At 38.8% G+C, this 21560-nt stretch overlaps 2 protein-coding genes across 2 annotated transcripts in view; one reads left to right on the forward strand and one right to left on the reverse strand.

Annotated features, from left to right (window-relative positions):
- Positions 1-21560, forward strand: part of LOC306992533 (Fc receptor-like protein 5) — a 130307-nt gene that overhangs the window by 32898 nt on the left and 75849 nt on the right. The window lies entirely within an intron of this gene.
- Positions 7121-7495, reverse strand: LOC306992837 (histone H2B-like; the record flags this gene model as incomplete). The annotated part of the gene is made up of 1 exon (XM_079602060.1): positions 7121-7495. One exon carries the CDS (start codon positions 7493-7495, stop codon positions 7121-7123), a length of 375 nt encoding a protein of 124 aa, XP_079458186.1.

Below are 21560 nucleotides of genomic sequence, written 5' to 3' on the forward strand. Positions count from 1 at the left end.
GGAAATTGGGGAGATCCAAATTGGGATTACGAATATATGAAACATTCTTATAAAATTTGGAATGACATGAAATCATATTGGAATCGTGGTCCGGGAAAAAATATTGACAAAAACCTTTCTGCTTCCCCGGCTGCACGGCCTGAGACAGAGCAGAGTGTGCACCCGGCTGAACAAGAAAAAAAAAAGGCAGAACAGCCTTCTGTGACTATGCCGCTCCCTCCCCAATACGAGAGCATACAGACTGCTGCAGTCTCTAAACCTGTAAAGAATAAGTTGTATCCAGATTTAAAGACGGCGACTGCTTTTCCCTTCGTGGAAACATCAGATGGATTTAAAGTCCACGCTCTTAACATCACCGAAGTGATGGCAATTTGCAAAGAATTACCAGACCCTGCTAGATCTCCTCATCACTATGTGTCGGTATTGAAACGTTTAACAGCATACAGTCAATTGACTGGTCGAGATTACCGCTTCATTCTGACTAAAACTTTGCCTGCCGAAATTACAGAAGAGGAGCTAATTGAAGGAGTGGAACTGTTAAACCCGCAAAATGACGCACCGCCTGCTCGCAACATTGTGATAAAAGATTCAGAACCGATTGATTTGTCTAGACCTTATCGCGAATTGAGATTGGTAGATGATGAAGATGATGAATTCTTCAATGAATGGGCGTGGGCCAGTCCGGGTAAGCTCAAACTTTTTTTCAAACAATTAACTGCATTTTTGCTGAAGTTGTCGTCTGCTAAACAAGACATTTCACATGCAGCTAATACTAAACAAAGAGCTGGCGAGAGTCCAGTTGCTTTCTTTAATCGATTTAAGCGTGCCTGGATCGAAGAATCTGCAATTCCTGTTGATGACGATAATTGTCTGTTGTTTGTGAACACGTTTTTAAATAACATGCACAATGAAACTGCACAATTGATTAGAATTACTACAACGAACATTTCTAATATGAATATAGATGATCTGGGTAGGAGACTTCGGGAACTTTCCTCTGCCGGAGCTTTTGATTCCTCCAGAGGAAAAATTCCAGCAATGCTTCAGGTTAACGCCGTTCAAAACCGTCCGTTAGCCAATAATAAAAACCCTGTAAAGTGCTTTTGTTGTGGCCGTTCTGGGCACATCGCCAGGTTCTGTAGGAGCAAAGCTGAGATGCAGCAGCCTAATAGGAACCAGATGTTCCGGCGCTCGGATGGCTACGGGCCAAAAGCCCCCTCCTTGCGCTCTTCAGGCCAACAGTTTCCAACGGAATGGAGGAAACAATGACGTCACCCACAGGGTTCTGAGCCTGAGTTCTCAATGATTTCCATGAGTTATCCGAACAGAACAAATGTTTTGCCATTTATTGAATTAAACGTTGATCATAAACCATATGTCTTTTTGATCGATTCAGGTGCTTCTATATCTTCAATCTCATCTGTTAGGTACTCGGGCTCCATCACGGGGAAGAAAATCAACTCTGTGGGAATCGATAACGTCCCCGTGAAATGTGAAATGACACCAACTTTGCCGGTTACTTCTAATGACATACCGTCATTGTTCAAAATGCATGATTTTGCAATAATACCAAATTCTCCTTTTTGCCTGCTAGGTAGAGATCTGATGCATAAATTGGGTATTACACTTGAATTTGACGCTGATTCTCTGACTCTTATGTTTCCTGCAGCCTTTTCCATTTTGACTGACACAGGAAGTGCTCTCCTCAACGATCTGCCTGCAACTGTGCTGACACAGGAAATACCTGATGTTAATCCCAAATTGTGGGCGGGACACAAGGATGACGTAGGATTCATTGATGTACCACCCTACAAGGCCAATTTGACAACGAATAGGCCTGTGTTTCAAAAGCAATATCCGCTTTCAAAGGAAAAAGAGGAGGGAATTAAACCCCTCATTGATCAATTACTGGCTCAAGGCATTCTGGTCCGCACTCATTCACCTTATAACACACCAATTAATCCAATCAGGAAGGCAAATGGTTCTTGGCGTTTAACGCAAGACCTGAGAAAAATTAATGATTTGATAAAACCACTTGCTCCTATTGTGCCAGATGTACAAACTATAATTAATTCTATCCCTTCGGAGCATACATTCTTTTCTGTCATTGATTTAAGCTCCGCCTTTTTCAGTGTTCCTGTTGATCGTGAGACTCAGCCACTGTTTGCATTTTGTTTTCAGAATTGTCAATACATGTGGACGAGACTGCCTCAGGGGTTAAAGGACGCGCCGGCCGTTTTCTCGGCGATCGTGCACGCGACTCTGAAAGATGCCAAGCTACCTCCTGACACCTGTCTTCTCCTGTACGCTGACGACATATTAGTCACTGGTGCCTCGGAGGACATGTGTGCTGCTGCCTCCACAATTGTCTGCAACATTCTAGCTGAGGCTGGTTTCAAGGCATCTAAAGAGAAACTCCAGTGGGTGAAAAGAAAAGTCACCTACTTGGGCCATGAACTGTCACAAGGCAAAGTCTGTCTGTCTGCGGACAGGGTCAAAGCCATTGCTGGTTTCAAGCATCCATCGACACGGAAGCAAATGCAAAGCTTTCTGGGACTGGTCAATTACTGTCGAGGATGGGTGCCTAATTGCTCCATGTATGACAAAATCCTGCGAGAAGCTACGCTGGGTGATAAAGAGGACATTACATGGACAACTGAGATGGATCAAGCATTCAGACATTTGAAATCCTCCCTTTTGAGGCCTCCTGCCCTTGGCCTCCCATGCTACACAAAAGACTTCCATCTGTACGTGCACGAGGGTGGGGGAACGGCCGCCGCAATCCTGGCCCAAGACCATGGGGGTACATTTCGTCCTATAGCTTATCTATCTAAAACCCTTGATTCTGTGGCTAAGGGACTCCCTGCCTGTTTGCGTGCAGTGGCTGCGACTGCGATCATGGTACAGGACGCTGAAAGGGTTGTTTTATCACATCCACTCACAGTACACACTTCTCATCAGGTGGGAGCCATTATGCATAACATTTCAACTCAACACATGACTGCCCAACGCCGCTCAGGCTATGAGGCTATATTGTTAGCTACTGCTAATTTAACGTTGAAAGTAACTTCTGTTATTCATGGCCCTACTGTACATTTGCACAGGTTGCTGACACAGGGTGAATTTCAGAGTGACGACCACGACTGCCTGTCCAGAATCCAAACCTCGACTGCCTGCAGGCCAGATGTGTCTACATCTGTCCTGGAGGAGGGGAGACATTGGTACATCGATGGATCCTGCTTCAAGCCAAATGACAATTTATACTTGTGTGGTTACGCTATTGTTGAATTACCTGATCGTGTAATTGAGGCGTATTCTTTGCCATATAAATCAGCACAAGTAGCAGAGTTGATAGCTTTAACGAGAGCTTGTCAATTGGCAAAAGGTCAGTGCATCAATATATACACTGACTCCAAATATGCGTACGGCGTAGTCCATGATTTTGCTAAATTATGGGAAGAAAGAAACTTCAAAACCTCCGATGGAAAACCAATTTCACACCATAATATTGTTTCCGAGCTCATTAGTGCAGCACAGCAACCATCGAAACTTGCTGTCATTAAAGTAGCTGGTCACGCAACCGGTGAATCGAATGAGGCTAGAGGAAACAGATTTGCAGATGAAGTAGCGAAATGGGCCGCAAAAGATGTAATACTTAGTCCGCATGTAAAAGAAGAAAGCACCGAAGTGCCGATGATGAATTCATCACTGATTAATGATTTGGACATTAAAGTACTACAAGCTAATCCTACACAAGCTGATTTGACGCATTGGGCTGCCAGTGAAGTAAAACCAGATCAATCTGGCATTTTACGAGATAAACAAGGTAGAATCGCACTACCAGCATCCGCCGTTGTAATGCTGTGCAGACATTATCACGGTGTATCACATGTGTCAAAAGAAAAAGTGATACAAAATTTGAATCAATCATACTGCATAGCAAATGTTCGAAGGAATACTTTGTTGATATTGGATGCTTGTCTGGTGTGCGCACAAACAAACAGGCACAAGGCAACCAGACATGACGCTCTTCCGCATCCTGAACTTCCTTTCCAATACTTGCAGATCGATTTTACACACATGCCACCATGTGGGAATCACAAATACTTGCTCGTGATTATTGATCGATTTACTAAGTGGCCTGAAGCTTTTCCGTGTGGTAAAGAAAACGCGCAGACGGTAGTAAAGGTTCTTGCAAAAGAAATTATACCGCGATTCGGCATTCCATCCGTTATAGCAAGTGATAATGGAACTCCGTTTGCGTCAAAAGTCACACAATTACTAGCCAAAGAGCTTAATATTAATTGGCACTTCCACATTCCTTACGCTCCGCAGTCATCAGGCAACATAGAGAGAACCCACAAGACGATAAAAGAACGTCTAAATAAGGCGTGTCTAGATACGGGTCGAAATTGGGTTGATTTGTTGCCGGCCGTATTAACAGAAATAAGGATGTCCCCATCAGCAACCACAAAAATGTCTCCATTTGAAATTCTCATGGGTAGACCTTTCCCGACCCCTTGGGTCAGAGGTCGCGCTGGCAATCTTTCCACAGGTGACACGGAGGTGATCATCGCGGATTACGTGGATTCCCTAGTTAGAACTTTGAATGGCATAAATGGTGATGTTTCTCTCTCTCTCCCTCTTCCATCAGAAAAGCCGACTCATCCTTTCGTTCCAGGACAACCAGTGTTGATCCGGTGTCTGAAACCCACGAAACTCGGGGAACCAAATTATCTGGGGCCTGCCACGGTGATTGCTGTGACGAGGACCGGTGTGCTGACTGATTTCCAGCCGCAGTGGATCCATGCTAGCAGAGTGAAGGCAGCTCCATCCCTGGGGAACGCATAAGCCTATGCAGAGTGGACATCCAGCACTGAGCGGAAGGACCAAGAAACGTGGAAGAAGACGAGGAAAGGAAATTGCTAATTAAGAATCAGCAATAATTATCATTGAATCCAGTCAGCCATGCCTGCAAAATTGATCTTGTACCTGTTCGTGCTGACAAATGTACTTATGCACACACAAGCCCTTATTAGCAGTGGTAATGAAACTTGGCTGAAGTACGAAGAAGAGCCACATGCGTTTGCAACTAATATGTGGTGGAGATTAGCTAACTTCACTGCTAAAGCCGGAGGAAAAAAAGGTGACTGTTATGTGTGCACAAAAATGCCACAAAGTGCTTCTGGACCACACGTAAGTGTTAGATCACCAACAACGAATGAAGAATTGGAATGTCCTTTATTCGTTAGTATAACTGGATTGATTGCACCCAAAAACTCATCTGCAGTATGGAGTTGTGGTGGTAACAGGACAATGACTGTTGCAGTACAAGTACATGTTAAAGTGGCAACTGTAGGTTCAATTCCTGACTCATTGATATGTCTTGAAAGAAGAGTAGGAACTATGAAAATGGGTTTAATTCCTGAGAGTAAATGTAATCGAACATATTATCATTGTGAAATACGAAACAAACCCTGTTGTATGAGTTGTATTTCGGGAAAAGGACAATTTAACTCGGAAGAATGTATGAAACAATCTCCTGCCCCTCTATCCACTATGACTGCTTATGGATGGGCAACTCCCGAAGTTCAAGAACTGTGCGCTGAGTATTGTGAACTTTACTCGGGTAAAAATTGTCATAGGTATGTTCCAACTTTAAAAGGAACAAGAGCTGTACAAGATTGGTTTTGGTTGTGTGGACATATGGTCTATACCACCTTACCTTTTAATTGGAGTGGACGATGTGCTTTAGTAACTTTGGAAGAGTATTCTATGATTATTAGATCACCAAAAACCGATGATATGAAGAAGCAACGAAACACACGCTCCCTCTCTGATCGCAGTTCAGTTAGTAGTCTGGGTAGAGATAATCCAGTACCAAAAGAACATCGACTCTGGACTGGTACGGAAAAATTCTTTGAAGGTATTTTTCCAATAATTGGAATATCCAGTCTTCAAATAGAAGTAGAAGTTACAAGATATGAGTTGATTTCATTTATTAAAACTACTAGGGACACACTATCTGCTGTCCAAGAGGAACTTCGAGGACTCCGCTTAACTGCTCTACAGAATAGGTTGGTCCTAGATCAGCTGACTGCGGCAAGAGGAGGGGTGTGTGTTATTGTTGGAGCTTCCTGCTGTACTTTCATTCCGGAAAACGATTTAAATGGTCACATGATTTCCCAGGGGATAGACAACATGACAAGAATTGCTCAAGAGTTAGAAAGAAGAGAAGTGAGTGACAGAGGTGGGTTCGGTGATTGGATCACAAGTTGGAAACAAATGCTTGTATCTGCTTTGATCCCGATAGGGGTTATACTGTTAATCCTTACATTTATTATTTGTTGTATTATTCCATTTATCAGAATTTTGATTCATCGTGCTATGAATACTTTTGTATCTTCTCAATATGCTTTGATGAACAGAACTGTAAAGTGTTAATGCTTTGAAGGAAATGTTTGAAGGATGTTTATTGTATAAGAATAGGCATGCAGAATGATATGATATGATAGGATAATTATATTATATGATAATTCTCTATCAAAGGGGCCATTGTTAGAAATATCTGTTTTATATTCCTATATCCCTGCATGCTCTCAGACCTGCATATATGCAGCATAAGCATTCCTTTATGTTAATGTAATGGACACATCTGTTATACATTAAGAGGGTTCCCATTGCTCAAGTGGAGAGCTGTTTCGAGGGTCTCCTATTCTTTCCATTGGAGGGTCCCGTTCGGATACACATGTCTTTGTGGAGCTTTGACAGGAAACTAACTGACCATATTTAGAATGTGTTATATAACTATGCTATATGATCCTATATGATGTAATGTATGGTTTTATTGGTTGAAGGGGTAATACTCCCCTTATACTCCTTCTATATATTGTGCTAAGCCATTGTCTGAGTTTAGAGAATCTTCTCTCCTCCAGCGCTGGACGAATTGTTTATTCATGCCTGAATAAAGACAGAGACTGGGGGGACACTTTTGTTGGAGTCAATTCATTTCTAACATAGTTGTACTTTTGTTTAAGAAGATAATGTACGATCAAAGCTCTTTTTGAAGACATTATGTGTGGCTCTTAAAAGAGCCTTTGTGTTGTGTTGAGCGGATCCTCTACTTTGAGCTGGTGTATTTGGTGACCGCCTTTGTGCCCTCGGACACGGCGTGTTTGGCCAGCTCTCCGGGCAGCAGCAGACGCACGGCGGTCTGGATCTCTCTCGATGTGATGGTGGAGCGCTTGTTGTAGTGAGCGAGACGAGACGCTTCACCGGCGATGCGCTCGAAGATGTCGTTGACGAAAGAGTTCATGATGCCCATCGCCTTGGAGGAGATCCCGGTGTCGGGATGAACCTGCTTCAGGACTTTGTACACGTAGATCGCGTAGCTCTCCTTCCTGGACTTTCTGCGCTTCTTTCCGCCCGTGCCGGCGGTTTTAGTGACGGCTTTCTTCGAGCCCTTCTTGGGAGCGGACTTCGCTGGTTCAAGCATGATCGCGTTCAGAGATCAATAACGCAGGAGGAGTTTTATCCACGGCTCTATGCTAATTTCAAGAGGGAAGAACGAGGTCTGTGATTGTGAGTCTTCCTGGACAAACCCATAGAACTATTTCATTGGTCATTAAACATTCACTGAATTGTAGGCGATCCAATCAGAAGCTTTGAAATGTTATTCAACCGCATCAACAACGACCATCCCCCGTGACTCCATTCCTTTGTTTCATTTTTCCGGAATATGTAAGAACCAATTTACCAATCATTTAAAGTTGTCACATGACCCACTGGGGTCAATTTTGTGTCTCGTTTCTGTGGTTTCAGCACATGTGCGGCTCTGTATTTTCCCCAGTGAAATGTGAAATTTTTATAATTTGTAGTTAATCACCCAGGCAACATGATAAAAAAAAAAAAAAAAACAATAAGGCCAAACCAGGCACACTATGTTCGAATACAAATATATTATATTTTTAAGGAAAAGAGATAGAATTATCAAAATTTTGAATTTGTAATACACTTTTAAGAGTATATTCACATACTATATGGGCCATTCTACAGAATTGGTGCAAACTGCTGTCCCTCATCCAAAAAACACATTTGAAAAGCATTTAATTATTAAAATCTTAGATGTTTACTAAGATCCTTCAATTATCTATTGAAACCCACAATAATATTTAAGATATCAGTAAGCTTCATATATATATATATATATATATATATATATATATATAAACATTATTTATGGGCTACTTTCAATTAGGAGGTGGCTGTCCCAAACCCTAACCCCTACATTTCAACTTGTGAAAATGATATTGAAATAAAAAAAAATATATATTTTTTTTTAAATGAAGTTCAAATATATTTATTTTATTTTTAAATCATGAAACTTTATCAAAAAAAAATAAAATAAAGGGTCCTGCATTTCATGTCACTACCAAAACAGTGAATGTTGTAGTCCATTGGCTGAGACTGATTTTAACCACACCCCCACATTTTTTATCAGGAAATATTCCTGTGTTGGTTTTGTCCAAAATTCAAAAAAATGGTCACAATGGCCGACCATTGAAAGTGAATGGGAGAGACTGAAAATAACAGAACAATTTAGTTTTCAGGAGCATGTTCATTATTTCCATGTACACATATGAGCATGTGTGCTTGCAAACATCGAGCCCTTGGACCTGTGCATGTATCGATACATTTACACGCTACCCAGACACACACACACGTTTGAACACACAAACTTTTTTGAGTATTACACACATTCTTTTCCACAGAGAGAAATTTGATCCTACCCTAACCTGCATCTAATATACATTTACCCATCTGACATTACCACCCACACACACACACACACAAACAGGCCGTGACTGCAGTGACCCGGCTTCAAAATAATCTTTCTTTCATGTTCTTGTTTCATCACAGCTTCCAGACAAAATATTATGACACTTGCTGTTTTTTGTCTTGAAGCCGATGTCAGCCATGCACTAACGAGGCATCAGACACATTCTGGTGCAACGGAGGTTATTTTAATGTGAATCTCATTCTCTTTTTAAATATAACTTAATAAAATTTTGTACTTCTTCATGATACCCACGTTTCTGCCTACCTTCTTAAAGAGAGTCGAACCTGTGTGACCTAAATTCTTAGGTATCATTCATATTTCCCAGGGTGAAATTCCCATGGGTGGCGTAGTCGAAATTCCTTGTGTCTGAAACCTGTACTACTCCGTCACAGTAGGATCAAATTTCTCTCTGTGGAAAAGAATGTGTGTAATACTCAAAGTTTGTGTGTGTGTCTGGGTAGCGTGTAAATGTATTGTAGTGGCGGTTTTATGATATTCATTGATCTTTAGTAAAATATAGATGATTCAAAGAATGTCACATGTGTGACTCTCACTTGTAGTGAGAGAAGATTCTGTTTATGTACCTGGGAAGGCAGAAGGGAGAGACACTCCAGAGAACAGACGAACAAGGACCTCTGACCTAGATGTCAGAAGGCCATTTGGTGAAGGAGGGCTTAGGAGTTGGCTCTAGTGACGAATCGAAACTAGTGTTATGGCTTCCTTGTCTATGGAAAATTACTGAATGGAAATCTACTGTGGGGGGAAGGCTCTGCGGAGAAGGCCTTGAAGATTAGGATAAAAAGCTTGTTCAGTCTGTCTGGGGGTGTGTCACTCTTCTGCACAGGGTAACAGCTGTGTATTAGACTGCTCCTTCTTGCAAGAATAAATACTTTTAATTTTATAATTTGACTCTGAGTCTCCCTTACGCAGTGATGTTTGTTTGATGAATTTTTGCCACAACAATTTGGTGTCAGAATAGTGGGATTCCTTGGACGATGCCTCCTGGACCTGAGATCGGACGGTGTTTGGCCACCTGGACTGAGTAAGTTCCAGCTCTACCTCGTAAACTTGAGAGAGAGAGGCCGGCCGATGTCAGAGCCCGGGAGAGTCGACCACTGGAAATCAAAAGAACTCAAGGTGGCTCGGAACAACATCCCTGAGTAAAGGTAATTAAATAATTAAATTAAGTTTAATTGGGGGAAGAGTGAAATTGAACCATATTGGCTGAGAACTGTTTTCTGTGGTACGTAATCTGAAATTAATTGATCTACGTACAGATCAAGATTTTTTCAAACAGATACGAGGGAAAATAATCTGAAATTAATTGAGGTCTGTGACAGAACAAGATATTTCAAGCAGATAAATAATCTGGAATTAATTGAGATCTACGGACAGATCAAGATATTTCAAGCAGATAAATAATCTGGAATTAATTGAGAACTGTGACAGACCAAGACATTTCATACAGATAGGTACCTGGAAATTAATTGTTCCACCACGGAGCAAAGTATTTTTGGGTGCTGAGGCTAATTAGGGGGAGCCAAGAAAGTCGTAACAGATTTTTTGGTAAACCGTAATTAGGAGGACACTAATAGTGTAACCCGTCCGACTGGGTTAAAAGAAAGGTCGGGTTTGTCGGGGACGCTTGACAAATAAAGAGAACGCGCGTAAAAGAGAAATCCACAGAAAGCAGATAAGCGGTCAATATGGCGAAGTCTCAAAAGCAAGCTTGCGAAATTTGGTACACCGGTGTTTTGTCAAATGAGATAAAATTAAGGGCAGAAATGTATGATATTGAGAAACAAAAGATTAAAGATGGTGCGGGAATCAGTTGAACAGGGCAGTTGTGTCTGCGTTCAACGTGTGTAAAAGAGTGAAAAGACAATGAGTTGTTTGGCTTGAAGCAGATAAAAGAGAACAGAGTTGGCTAGAATGTATTGCCATATAGTAAGATTGAATATAACTGATAAAAGGGTTTTTATTTTTCATCCATTAGATGGGTGCATGACATTAGATGTCAGAAGATTTTTATTTGTAACAAAAGTTGAAGTAGCAAGCAGCAATAAGGCTGTCTTTGTGAAGGATTGAGATTTGAGTAATATGATATTTTGGTTTCTGTAAAAAACAGTAAGTAGGATAAGTGGGACAGAGACAGTAATGATAATACTTGTTGAATCTGCAGACTAACCATTTTGAGAAGAAAACAACTGTAGAAAATGTATGTTATGAAAATAACATTTCTGATAAAATGTATGGAACTATTTATGAACGCCTGTTAAGTCAGATTAAGAAATGGTATGAAAAGTGAGGTTCAGATTAAAAATAATAATGATAAGGTATTGAGTATGATTAACAGGGATTAACATGATATAAAGATAATGAATGTTTCATTAAGCAAAATGGGGAACAATTCTATATTTTAGTGGTAAAATAGTGAAATTATGTTTATTTTTGGTTTGACAACCATTATCTTTTGAACCTAAAGACTCCAGCTATGCTGGGAGTACAGCAACAGCGCGTGCTTATTCAGCCCGGCTTCCGGATGTTAAATGTGTACTTGCTATTGTAATCAGTGTTGTTGATGATAATACCGAATTAGAGAGATGTAAAGACAGATTTTGAAATTCAATAATGTAAAATGTCAGATATTTGGTTGATATTAAGTCATTGAAGGCAAAAGACATTGTCTGTTTTATAAAGGAAATTATGGGTCGGGGATAATTTCCCTGGACAAGTGTTAAAGTTAAACAGAAACTTTGTGAAAACAACTTAGAAACAATTTATGCATTTCCGTGCAGTTTATGAAAATGAATGTTCTGCCAATAATGATGAAGATTATGATTTGACTAGTGTGATAGAATCCGCCACTGGTGGACTGTCAAAGAATAGAGAGAACTGCTTATCAGCTCTGTTTACATTCTGATTGGGACACACTGCTTCAAGGGTGTCAGTAAGCTGGAGCTGCTAGAAAGCTCAAGGTAATCGAACTATAGGCAAGGGGACAGAGAATGTTTTAATTGTGGTCAGCTGCGTTTAGCAGTAACTGTAAATGACCACTCAGAAAGGTGTAAAAGAAAGTTGATGGAATGTGAAAGTGACGTGTATTAATGTGGGTTTGAAAGTAGAACAGGATTTGAAGACGATATTAAAGTTTTCGTCTGAGAAAGAACTGATAATGTGAATGCAGTGCTAAGTAAATGAAAGAAAAAAGAAAGTTGATAGATGGAAGTCGTAAGTAGATTGAAAGAGAAAAGAAAGTTGATAGATGGAAGTCGTAAGTAGATTGAAAGAGAAAAGAAAGTTGATAGATGGAAGTCGTAAGTAGATTGAAAGAGAAAAGAAAGTTGATAGATGGAAGTCGTAAGTAGATTGAAAGAGAAAAGAAAGTTGAAAGATTTAAGTTGTAAGGAAATCCTTTTAAAAGGAAAGAACTAAAGTACCAGTAGATGTAAATTGCAGATAAGCAAAATATTTGTAAAAGTAAAGGTAACTAAAAATATGATTGTCTTATAATGAAACGCTTAAAAAAAAAAAAAAAGGTTTTGGAAGATCCTAATTGTAGATTGGTAAACCCCTAGAAGAGAAAATATGGAAAATATTGTCAGATAAAGTTGTAATTGAGAATCTGACAACTAAAATTGAGATGTTATAAAGAAACGTTATTGAGAAATAGAATAACTACTTGTATTTAAGATCAAATAAGCAGAAGCAGTAGCACTGGGTTGCTAAATGTAAAAACAATTTTGTAGAAAGGGATCTGATTAAACAAACAGCTTGGTGTTGACCATGAAGAAGCTAGAAGCTGATGTTTTGGTTTCAAAAGATAAGATTGGGACTTGGCTGAAACTGCCAGTATGACAGTCTCAATATGAGTGGAAATTTGTAATGTCGAAATTTCCTGATATAAGAGTAAAAGACAACTATAAAATTATTTTTATATTGAAAACGTATGTAATTGCTGGCAAAGATGTCTTAAACTGGGCTAGAATTAAAAGATAAAGTAGCTAAAGTAGAGAATGTTTAGTATGACAAAAAAGTGTACCAAGTCCTGAAGGCCTCAGAGTCTCTGTCTCATTCAATGTCAGAAGGCTGTTATCTTAGCCTGTCATGACAATAAGCTATTTATAGTAAAGTGTTTCAGTTGAAAATGACAGATGTTAAAAGAAATCATGTTAAAGGAAATCATTGCCATACAGAGGGCAATTAGTACTTAAATATTTTAGATTTGTAAAACTGAATGACTTTAAAGAAGTCTTTAAAATAATAATGTAGACCTGAATGACAGAAGTGACATTTTTGTACTTTGTTATTTTAGGACCAGTAACGTATTTGTCTGATCTTAGCCTTCACCATGACACAGGACCTATCACCATGGCTATAGATGTACATCGAATAGACGATGTGAATAAAGTTCACTGAGATTTTGTTGATTCGGACAGGTCTAACAGATTTAAGTGATTAAATACTGTTGTTATTAACCTGTCTCCCTTAACACTAGAGGCAGTCCAGGTGGAGGTGAGGTGACTCTTGAATGTGTCTTTCCTAAGCTCCAGAGGGAAAAAAACAGCTGAGTTCTGTTGAAGAAACTGATTGTGTGATGCGAGCGGGTCACCAGTGGGTACGTGACTACTCAAAGACGGGATGATTTTCCTGGCCAGGAGACATTCTAACGCAGGGGGTCCCGGACACTGCATCTCCGGATGGAGGTGTTATATGTGAGAAGGTATGAGAGTTGAGCGCTGATTACCAGAGGCCACTGGGGTCAGCAGAGCATTGTGGGGTCAGCAGAGCATTGTTTGACCGAGAAAATGTGAGTTCCTCTATACCACTCACCAGAGAAAACCCCCCCTCGCAATTCACTGTATGGCTTGTTTTCAACTGTGACAAGTCTGATGGAAATTATAGATAAAGAGCTAATGTGAATGTGCTTTCAAGAGTCAGCTGAGACCATGAGGTGATTGTCATTATTTGTTGGGGAGACAGTAACATAACTTATTAATTTATATCAGGAACATGTTGCCTTATGGGCAAGGAAAATTAAAGAAGTTGATTTCGAACTAATATGTCTATAAGATGGTTTTAACTCCTGAAGGTTAGACATGGTGGTGGCTATAGATTAAGACAGTTTTTGTAGAGTTTGGATAACAAAGGTTAGGTGAATTGAGAATTTATATAAGTATTCAAACTAAAGATAACTTTATAAATACTCATAGTATTTTAGATTATTGTAATGGTTCTAATTTGAGTTAAACATTTGTATATTAACATTTATGAACTATTAAGGGTTCTATGATTAATTAAGTTTCAGTCTTAGGAGGCTGTTTGAAAAGATTATTTGTGTAAGAGAGACTGCTGAGTGGAGGAAGGGATTGGGACGCTGTTAGTCTTTCTGTTATCAGGCCTGGTAAGGCAAGCTTAAACAAAATAATGATAATGAACCATAACAAAGCAGCTGACTTTTCTAAAGAAAAAATTAATAATGAACAGATAGAACATTTGAAACGGTTTTAGAAAGATGTAAAATTATATAAAAGCTACAGGGAAATGTGAAGTTTAAATCTTATTTAAACCTTAAATATTATACTTTTAGAGTTAATATAAAAAATAAAAAAAGCGAACATTGTAAATGAGCAGTTAACATGCTGTATGTGTCTAGCATGAGTGTGTGTGAGGGTGACAGCACTTTATGTCTTGTAGGTGTTAAGTGTAGGGCAGCTATTCCGCCTGAATAGTGTGTATATTGTGTCTTTAACTTCTGGATAAGTTTAGGTATTTATATAAATTGGAATTGTGGAGTTGTAGATCATAGGTTGAAATAAAAGAAGATGTTATAGATTTGACAGCAACAACAAAGATGTGACACATTGGCTAAGTCAATATGAAATTATCCAAAGAGCAATTTATTATTATCGTAAACAAGAGGAGAATGTTTTTGTTTTTTTTGACTGACATTGACCAAGTCTGTACAGCACGACCTGACCTGATAAACTATTGATGACTTTAAAATGGTTGAAGAGGACTGAGTTGCGAGACAAAACAACAGACCTGAAAAAGCAGGATACGCTGTGAGATGTGCTGTTGCCCTTCAAATACTTCGATAAGAAAATGAGATTGTGACTTTTAAGTGAAGAATGTAATATTTTGTTTCAGAGGCAGAGAAAGATGTCTGGAACAAGTTTGTCTGAGGGACAACGTTTGGGTTAGTGTTGATGGCAGACTTTATCGAAGACACTATGTTAAATGTTATGTTAAATTGATGATCGAGTTGTGTCGACCATCAAAAGGGGGATGCTTTATGTTTTATATTCTTTATGGAATAAATGTTGGGAGAACACTATGGGTAATTGGGTAAAAGCCCTGGAAGAAGCCATTCTTCTGCCTAACAAAATTGCTGTCTGGATTGTTTCAACAGGACGTTTCCAAGGGCATCGAAGGCCGTGGCAGAATAGTAGACAAAAGAAAATACGTACTTTACTATCTGATAATAACCTCAAAATTTGTTTTGCTTTACAGAGAGCATGCAGAATTGGGAGACAGGGCAAAATGTGTTGAATAATGGCTATGGATGAATTTTGCTAACTGTCCTGGCCTGATTGTTATTATTGTGGCAGAAAGGTGCTACACCTTGTACAGAGCATAACCTAAAATTTTCCTTTTTCAGAATGTCAGGATGGATTGCATCAAGCTGAACTGATTCTGTTTTCCAAATGTATGAATATTGACTTGTTAACGTGGATATGTGTTTTTCAGGGGAAAAGGACTCTGACTTTATTAAGCAAGAAATGTCTAATGATAATATGTTTCAGTTTGTAAACAGATGGTGAAAATTCCACAGGCCTACACCAACACGCCTGGAGGAGGATGTGGACCAACTAATGAATTAAGAATGTGGTTTTGGGATGATTTTGAGGACTTTATTTGAGCTTAGTATTGATATTGGTATATGACAAATGATTTGATTGGTTACTGATTAATTAGAAAATATTTAAGGCAAAGGTTTTCAGGAAGAGAAGATCTATTAATTAATGTAAATTATGGGGATTATTATTGAAGCTTATTAAGTAGAACCACTGCCTGATTGAATTAAAAGTAAAAGAACAAATTATGGTTAGGGAAATGGATATGGGGAAAATGTTGAATGTGTAGGAGTTATGATTGTATGTGTTATTCTGATAATTTTGTTATTCATGGGTGAATGTGAGAAAACTGGAATGTCTGTTCAATTGAAAATGACAGTCTATCTGGATGATGATGATGGTGAACAAAATTATGCAGATGATTCAAGTAGAGATTACAGTTAAATGTGTTGATGTTTTCTTTTTCTTTCTGAGAACGATTGATATGTAAAGAGGGTTAAAAGTAGCAGTCATCCGTGTTACGAGATGGCGTACAAGGACAGGGTTTGAAACAGGGATTTTTTTATTTTTTTATTTTTTTTATTTTTATTTATTTATTTATTTATTATCTGTTTGTTTTCCTACTGTGCTATAATCTTTTTCCTTACTAGTGTGACTGCGGTAGTGAGCCCGGCATTAGTAAATTGTTTACTTGCTTGCTAAATAATTAATGGGGCTTTCCCCCACAAAAAACAGCCTTATGCTTCTTCATTCTAAACTTTTTCTTCACAGGTTCAAGGAGAGTGATCTTTTATGATGTGTGATGTAATGACTTGAACTTGCATTTATTATTGTTGTTATTATTATTATTATGTTTGATTAATAATGATAAAAAGTGAGGAGTTGTAGTGGCGGTTTTATGATATTCATTGATCTTTAGTAAAATATAGATGATTCAAAGAATGTCACATGTGTGACTCTCACTTGTAGTGAGAGAAGATTCTTTTTATGTACCTGGGAAGGCAGAAGGGAGAGACACTCCAGAGAACAGACGAACAAGGACCTCTGACCTAGATGTCAGAAGGCCATTTGGTGAAGGAGGGCTTAGGAGTTGGCTCTAGTGACGAATCGAAACTAGTGTTATGGCTTCCTTGTCTATGGAAAATTACTGAATGGAAATCTACTGTGGGGGGAAGGCTCTGCGGAGAAGGCCTTGAAGATTAGGATAAAAAGCTCGTTCAGTCTGTCTGGGGGTGTGTCACTCTTCTGCACAGGGTAACAGCTGTGTATTAGACTGCTCCTTCTTGCAAGAATAAATACTTTTAATTTTATAATTTGACTCTGAGTCTCCCTTACGCAGTGATGTTTGTTTGATGAATTTTTGCCACAACAGTATCGATACATGCACAGGTCCAAGGGCTCGATGTTTGCAAGCACACATGCTCATATGTGTACATGGAAATAATGAACATGCTCCTGAAAACTAAATTGTTCTGTTATTTTCAGTCTCTCCCATTCACTTTCAATGGTCGGCCATTTGTGACCATGCCTACTCTCAGATAAATGAGGCCCACGATTAATCAGATGCAAACAGAAATATAAAACCAGTCCTAATTGAAAGAACAAGTTGACAAAAAGATTGAATCCAAGATTGGGTGTAAATATGGTATAATGAGTGATTTATAAGCTATTTTTATAGGCCGGTCATTTTTGACCGGGAACACCACAAGTGTGACTATGTGCCATATTTTTTACAAAACAAAAGTTTCAAAACAAAATTCCTGGTGAGAATTTTTAATTGACTAGTGTGATCAACAATACCAATTTTCTTCAGATTTTATTTAATATTTCCAAAAATATTAAAAAAATTACTCAAAAGAAATGCCTACTCTCAAATAAATAAGGCCTATGATTATTCAGATGCAAATCAAAATATAAAACCAGTCCTAATTGAAAGAGAACATGTTGACAAAAAGATTGAATCCAAGATTGGGTGAAAATATGGTATAATGAGTGATTTATACGTTTTTTTTTATGGGGACCGGGACCATTTTTGACTGGGAACACAACAGGTGTTATAGGATTTTGAACCACATGAGGGTTAAGTTTGTTTTCGACTAGCAAAGCAAAAGTAACTATTCTGTGGTTGGTTGCCAGTTGTGAGGTGACATAAAATAAAGCGTGCCAGACTCCTATTGGCTGAAATCTGAAAACTTTCCAGGCCAATCAGTGATCTTTCCTCCAAACCCTTTATTTTGATAATGATGAAAATGATGATGATGATACAAATGTGTGATTCCCAGTGAAACACTTTGGTCTTTAAGCATAATAGCTTTAATTGTATAAATATGTAAACATATATTATGTATAAATACTTGAGATTTGATTAAAAAAAATGGGCCTGTTAATTTGCTTTCACTTGTAATTTAAAGGAAAGCCAATGTCACTTTTGACCAATGAAATAATTATCTTTACTATTAACTAGTGGGTGGCTCTTAAAAGAGCTTTTTTTTTTTTTTACAAAAGTAAAAAGACTGAGTTAATTTCTTTTTGAAAAGAAGGAAAACAAGTGAAAAAAAAGTTCACCCCATTTTTTGGGAGCTTGGGGGTCCCTGATAATATATTTATCATAAACCGCCGAATATTTATCATAAAAAAAATATCAAAAAAACAATCATATAAACAAACTAATACCTCATGGGTTTCTTAAATGTTTCTCACATTTCATATAAATATATAAACCAAATACATATACACATGCATACAAACTTGACTTTATTGACTGACCCTAACTGACCCCTGACCTCCCGACTGTCTCTCAAGCCTGATTCAGGGATCCTCTCTTCCTGACTCTCCTCAAGCTCACGGTCAGAGGGAATGACCCGATCATGTTCCTTCCGCCCATAACATGTTCTTGTGTCCATTTCCGTAGATAGTAAAAACATTGACTATTGGTGCGTTCAAGATGGTATTTTCGAGTGTAACGCACATGAACTCCACCACAAAGTCGTAATTACGAGTGGGAGGCAATGGCGGAAGCAAATAATTTTCAATCATGATACATTTATTTCTGAATACTGACAGTATAATGTAGGTTGTGTGCATTATGTGTTGTTAATGAAGCAGAGAGATCAAGTTTACCAGAAAACACTCATTCAGACATGAGCTGAAGAGCTTGAGTGACCAAACTACATTTCCCATCATTCTCTGTGGCAGCATATACTACTACTACTACTACTACTACTACTACTACCACTACTAATACGGCCCTGTCCCAAATGGCACCCTAAGCACTCGCGGTCTTCCTCTGAGTCCGCACTTTCGTAATGTAACGCCGCTTTGACTGTCGGGAAGTAGTCTGGTGTGTAGTGCGCATTAGTGCGGGATCGGCAAAAGTGCGCATCGAGGGCGCAAATCGACCGCAGAGCTCGCGAGCACCTTCTAGAGCTAAAATTACAAATGGGACACCCTACGATCTCACGGACTTAACGGGCAGCCATTGTAAGTCCACAAGACCGAAAGTGCATATGAAGTGTGCCATTTGGGACAGGGCCTACTACTACCACCACCACTACTACTACTACTAATAATAATAATACTAATAATAATAATAATACTAATAATAAAAACAACATCAATTACACACATAATGCGCATTCTTGGGTTTTAAAAACAAACTTCCCAGGAGGACTTTAATGCACCATATGGTCCTAAACCTATTCCTAAATCAACGAAAGATGACCCCCGTATACCTCTTAACTACAGAGGAACCAGTCTCCTACTGTTTATAAAATCTACTCTAGTATTTTAAATGCTAGATTAAATATTTTTTTGGAAACAACAGAGTATCTAGAAGATGAACAAAATGGATTTCGAAAACACAAGGCATGTATTGATCATATTTATATCATCTCAACAATTGTTAGAACTACTAACTGAAAACAAACCCACTTTTGTTTGTTTTGTGGACTTTAAAAAGGCTTTTGACTGGGTGGATAGGGATTTGTTAAGTTTGAAGCTTCTCCAGGCAGGGGTTGATGGGAAGTTTTACTGGGCATTAAAGTCCCTGTATGCAGACTGTGTGGGATGTGTTGAGGTGAATGATGAGCAGACTGAGTGGTTTCGTATTCCTTTTGGTGTAAAACAGGGATATTTTGTCCCCAAGTCAGTTTTCTCTGTTTATAAATGATTTGGCTCTTGAAATTAAACATCTAAACTTAGGGGTGCGCCTAGACAGTGTCATTGTTGGCATTCTGCTCTATGCTGATTATGTAGCGTTACTGGCCCAAAATGAAGAGAATCTACAGAACATTGTACATGTTTTACAAAATTGGTGCCGTATGGAGACTTGTTATAAATCAAGCTAAAACGCAAATTATGCACTTCAGGAAAGGTGTTACATTGTGAAGCACAAACGTTTTTTTTCTTTTGGTATACCGTTCTTGAGTATGCAACTCAGTATAAGTATTTAGGATTTGTATTTGATGAATTTATGTTGTTTGACAGAGGAGTTAAAATCCTCGCTGCTGCAGCTTTAGCCCTGGGTTCTGTGATAAACAAGTTAAACATCTGTAAAGATCTCGGTTATGGTACATTCTCCCAGTTGTATGCTGCCTGTGTGTCCCCTGTGTTAAACTATCCTCTGCTTCTTGGGGGTTCACAGGTTTGTCCCAGTGCTGGCAGCGCTGGGTGATATGGGCTGGGTTTCTGGATCAGTCCAAAGGAAATGTGAAATGGTTCGACTGTGGAATCGACTTATTAATCTGTCTGTAAATAGAGTAACAAAAAAAGTGTTTTTGTGGAGTCAGAATAAGTCCCCCTGGCCTGCAGAGCTCCAGACTGTTTTTGCTGATGCACAACTCCAGTTCGTATTCTGTAATTATTTGTCCTGTAGCGTCAACAACATCAGATCCAATTTGATCAGTCATATTTTAAACATAAATGGCTGATTGGGATTATGGCTAAGCCTAAGGATTTACTTACAAATTAAAGATGTATGTGAAACAGAGTTGTATGTAAAGGCAAATTTGACAAGGAACCAACGATCTTTGATGGCTCAACTGCGCACTGGCATCCTTCCCCTGGCCTTAGAAACTGGTTCACCCAAATTCCCGAAGAGGACAGACTCTGTAGACTGTGTGAGTTAGGAGAGGTTGAAAATGAAACTCATTTTGTGTTATATTGCCCACGGTATGATGATTTTAGAAATGTATTATTTGGTGAATTGTTTGTTAAAAAGCATGAAATGTTCTGGATTAGTGATGACGACAAGATGAAATGGTTGTTTAATTTTAATGTGTTTAAATTGGCTACTTTTGTTTGTAAAGCCTGGATGACTTGTTTATTTAAATAAGTTTATGTATGTTGTGATAACTGGTCTTTTGTTGGTGGTTTAGGTGTTTTACAAGCCCATTAGGGCAAGACACAATAATAAAAACTATTCATTCATTCATCCATTCATCCATCCATCCATCCATCCATTCATTCATTCATTCATCCATCCATCCATCCATTCATTCATTCATTCATCCATCCATCCATCCATCCATTCATTCATCCGTCCGTTCGTTCATTCATTCATTCATCCATCCATCCATCCATCCATCCATCCATCCATCCATCCATCCATTCATCCATCCATCCATCCATCCATTAATTCATTCATTCATCCATTCATCCATTCATCCATCCATTCATCCATCCATCCATCCATCCATTCATTCATCCATCCATCCATCCATTCATCCATCCATCCATCCATCCATCCATCCATCCATCCATTCATTCATTCATTCATTCATCCATCCATTCATTCATCCATCCATCCATTCATCCATTCATCCATCCATCCATCCATCCATCCATCCATTCATCCATCCATCCAT

This window comes from Phoxinus phoxinus (genome assembly GCF_949152265.1).
Source record: "Phoxinus phoxinus genome assembly, chromosome: 2".
NCBI lineage: Eukaryota > Metazoa > Chordata > Actinopteri > Cypriniformes > Leuciscidae > Phoxinus > Phoxinus phoxinus.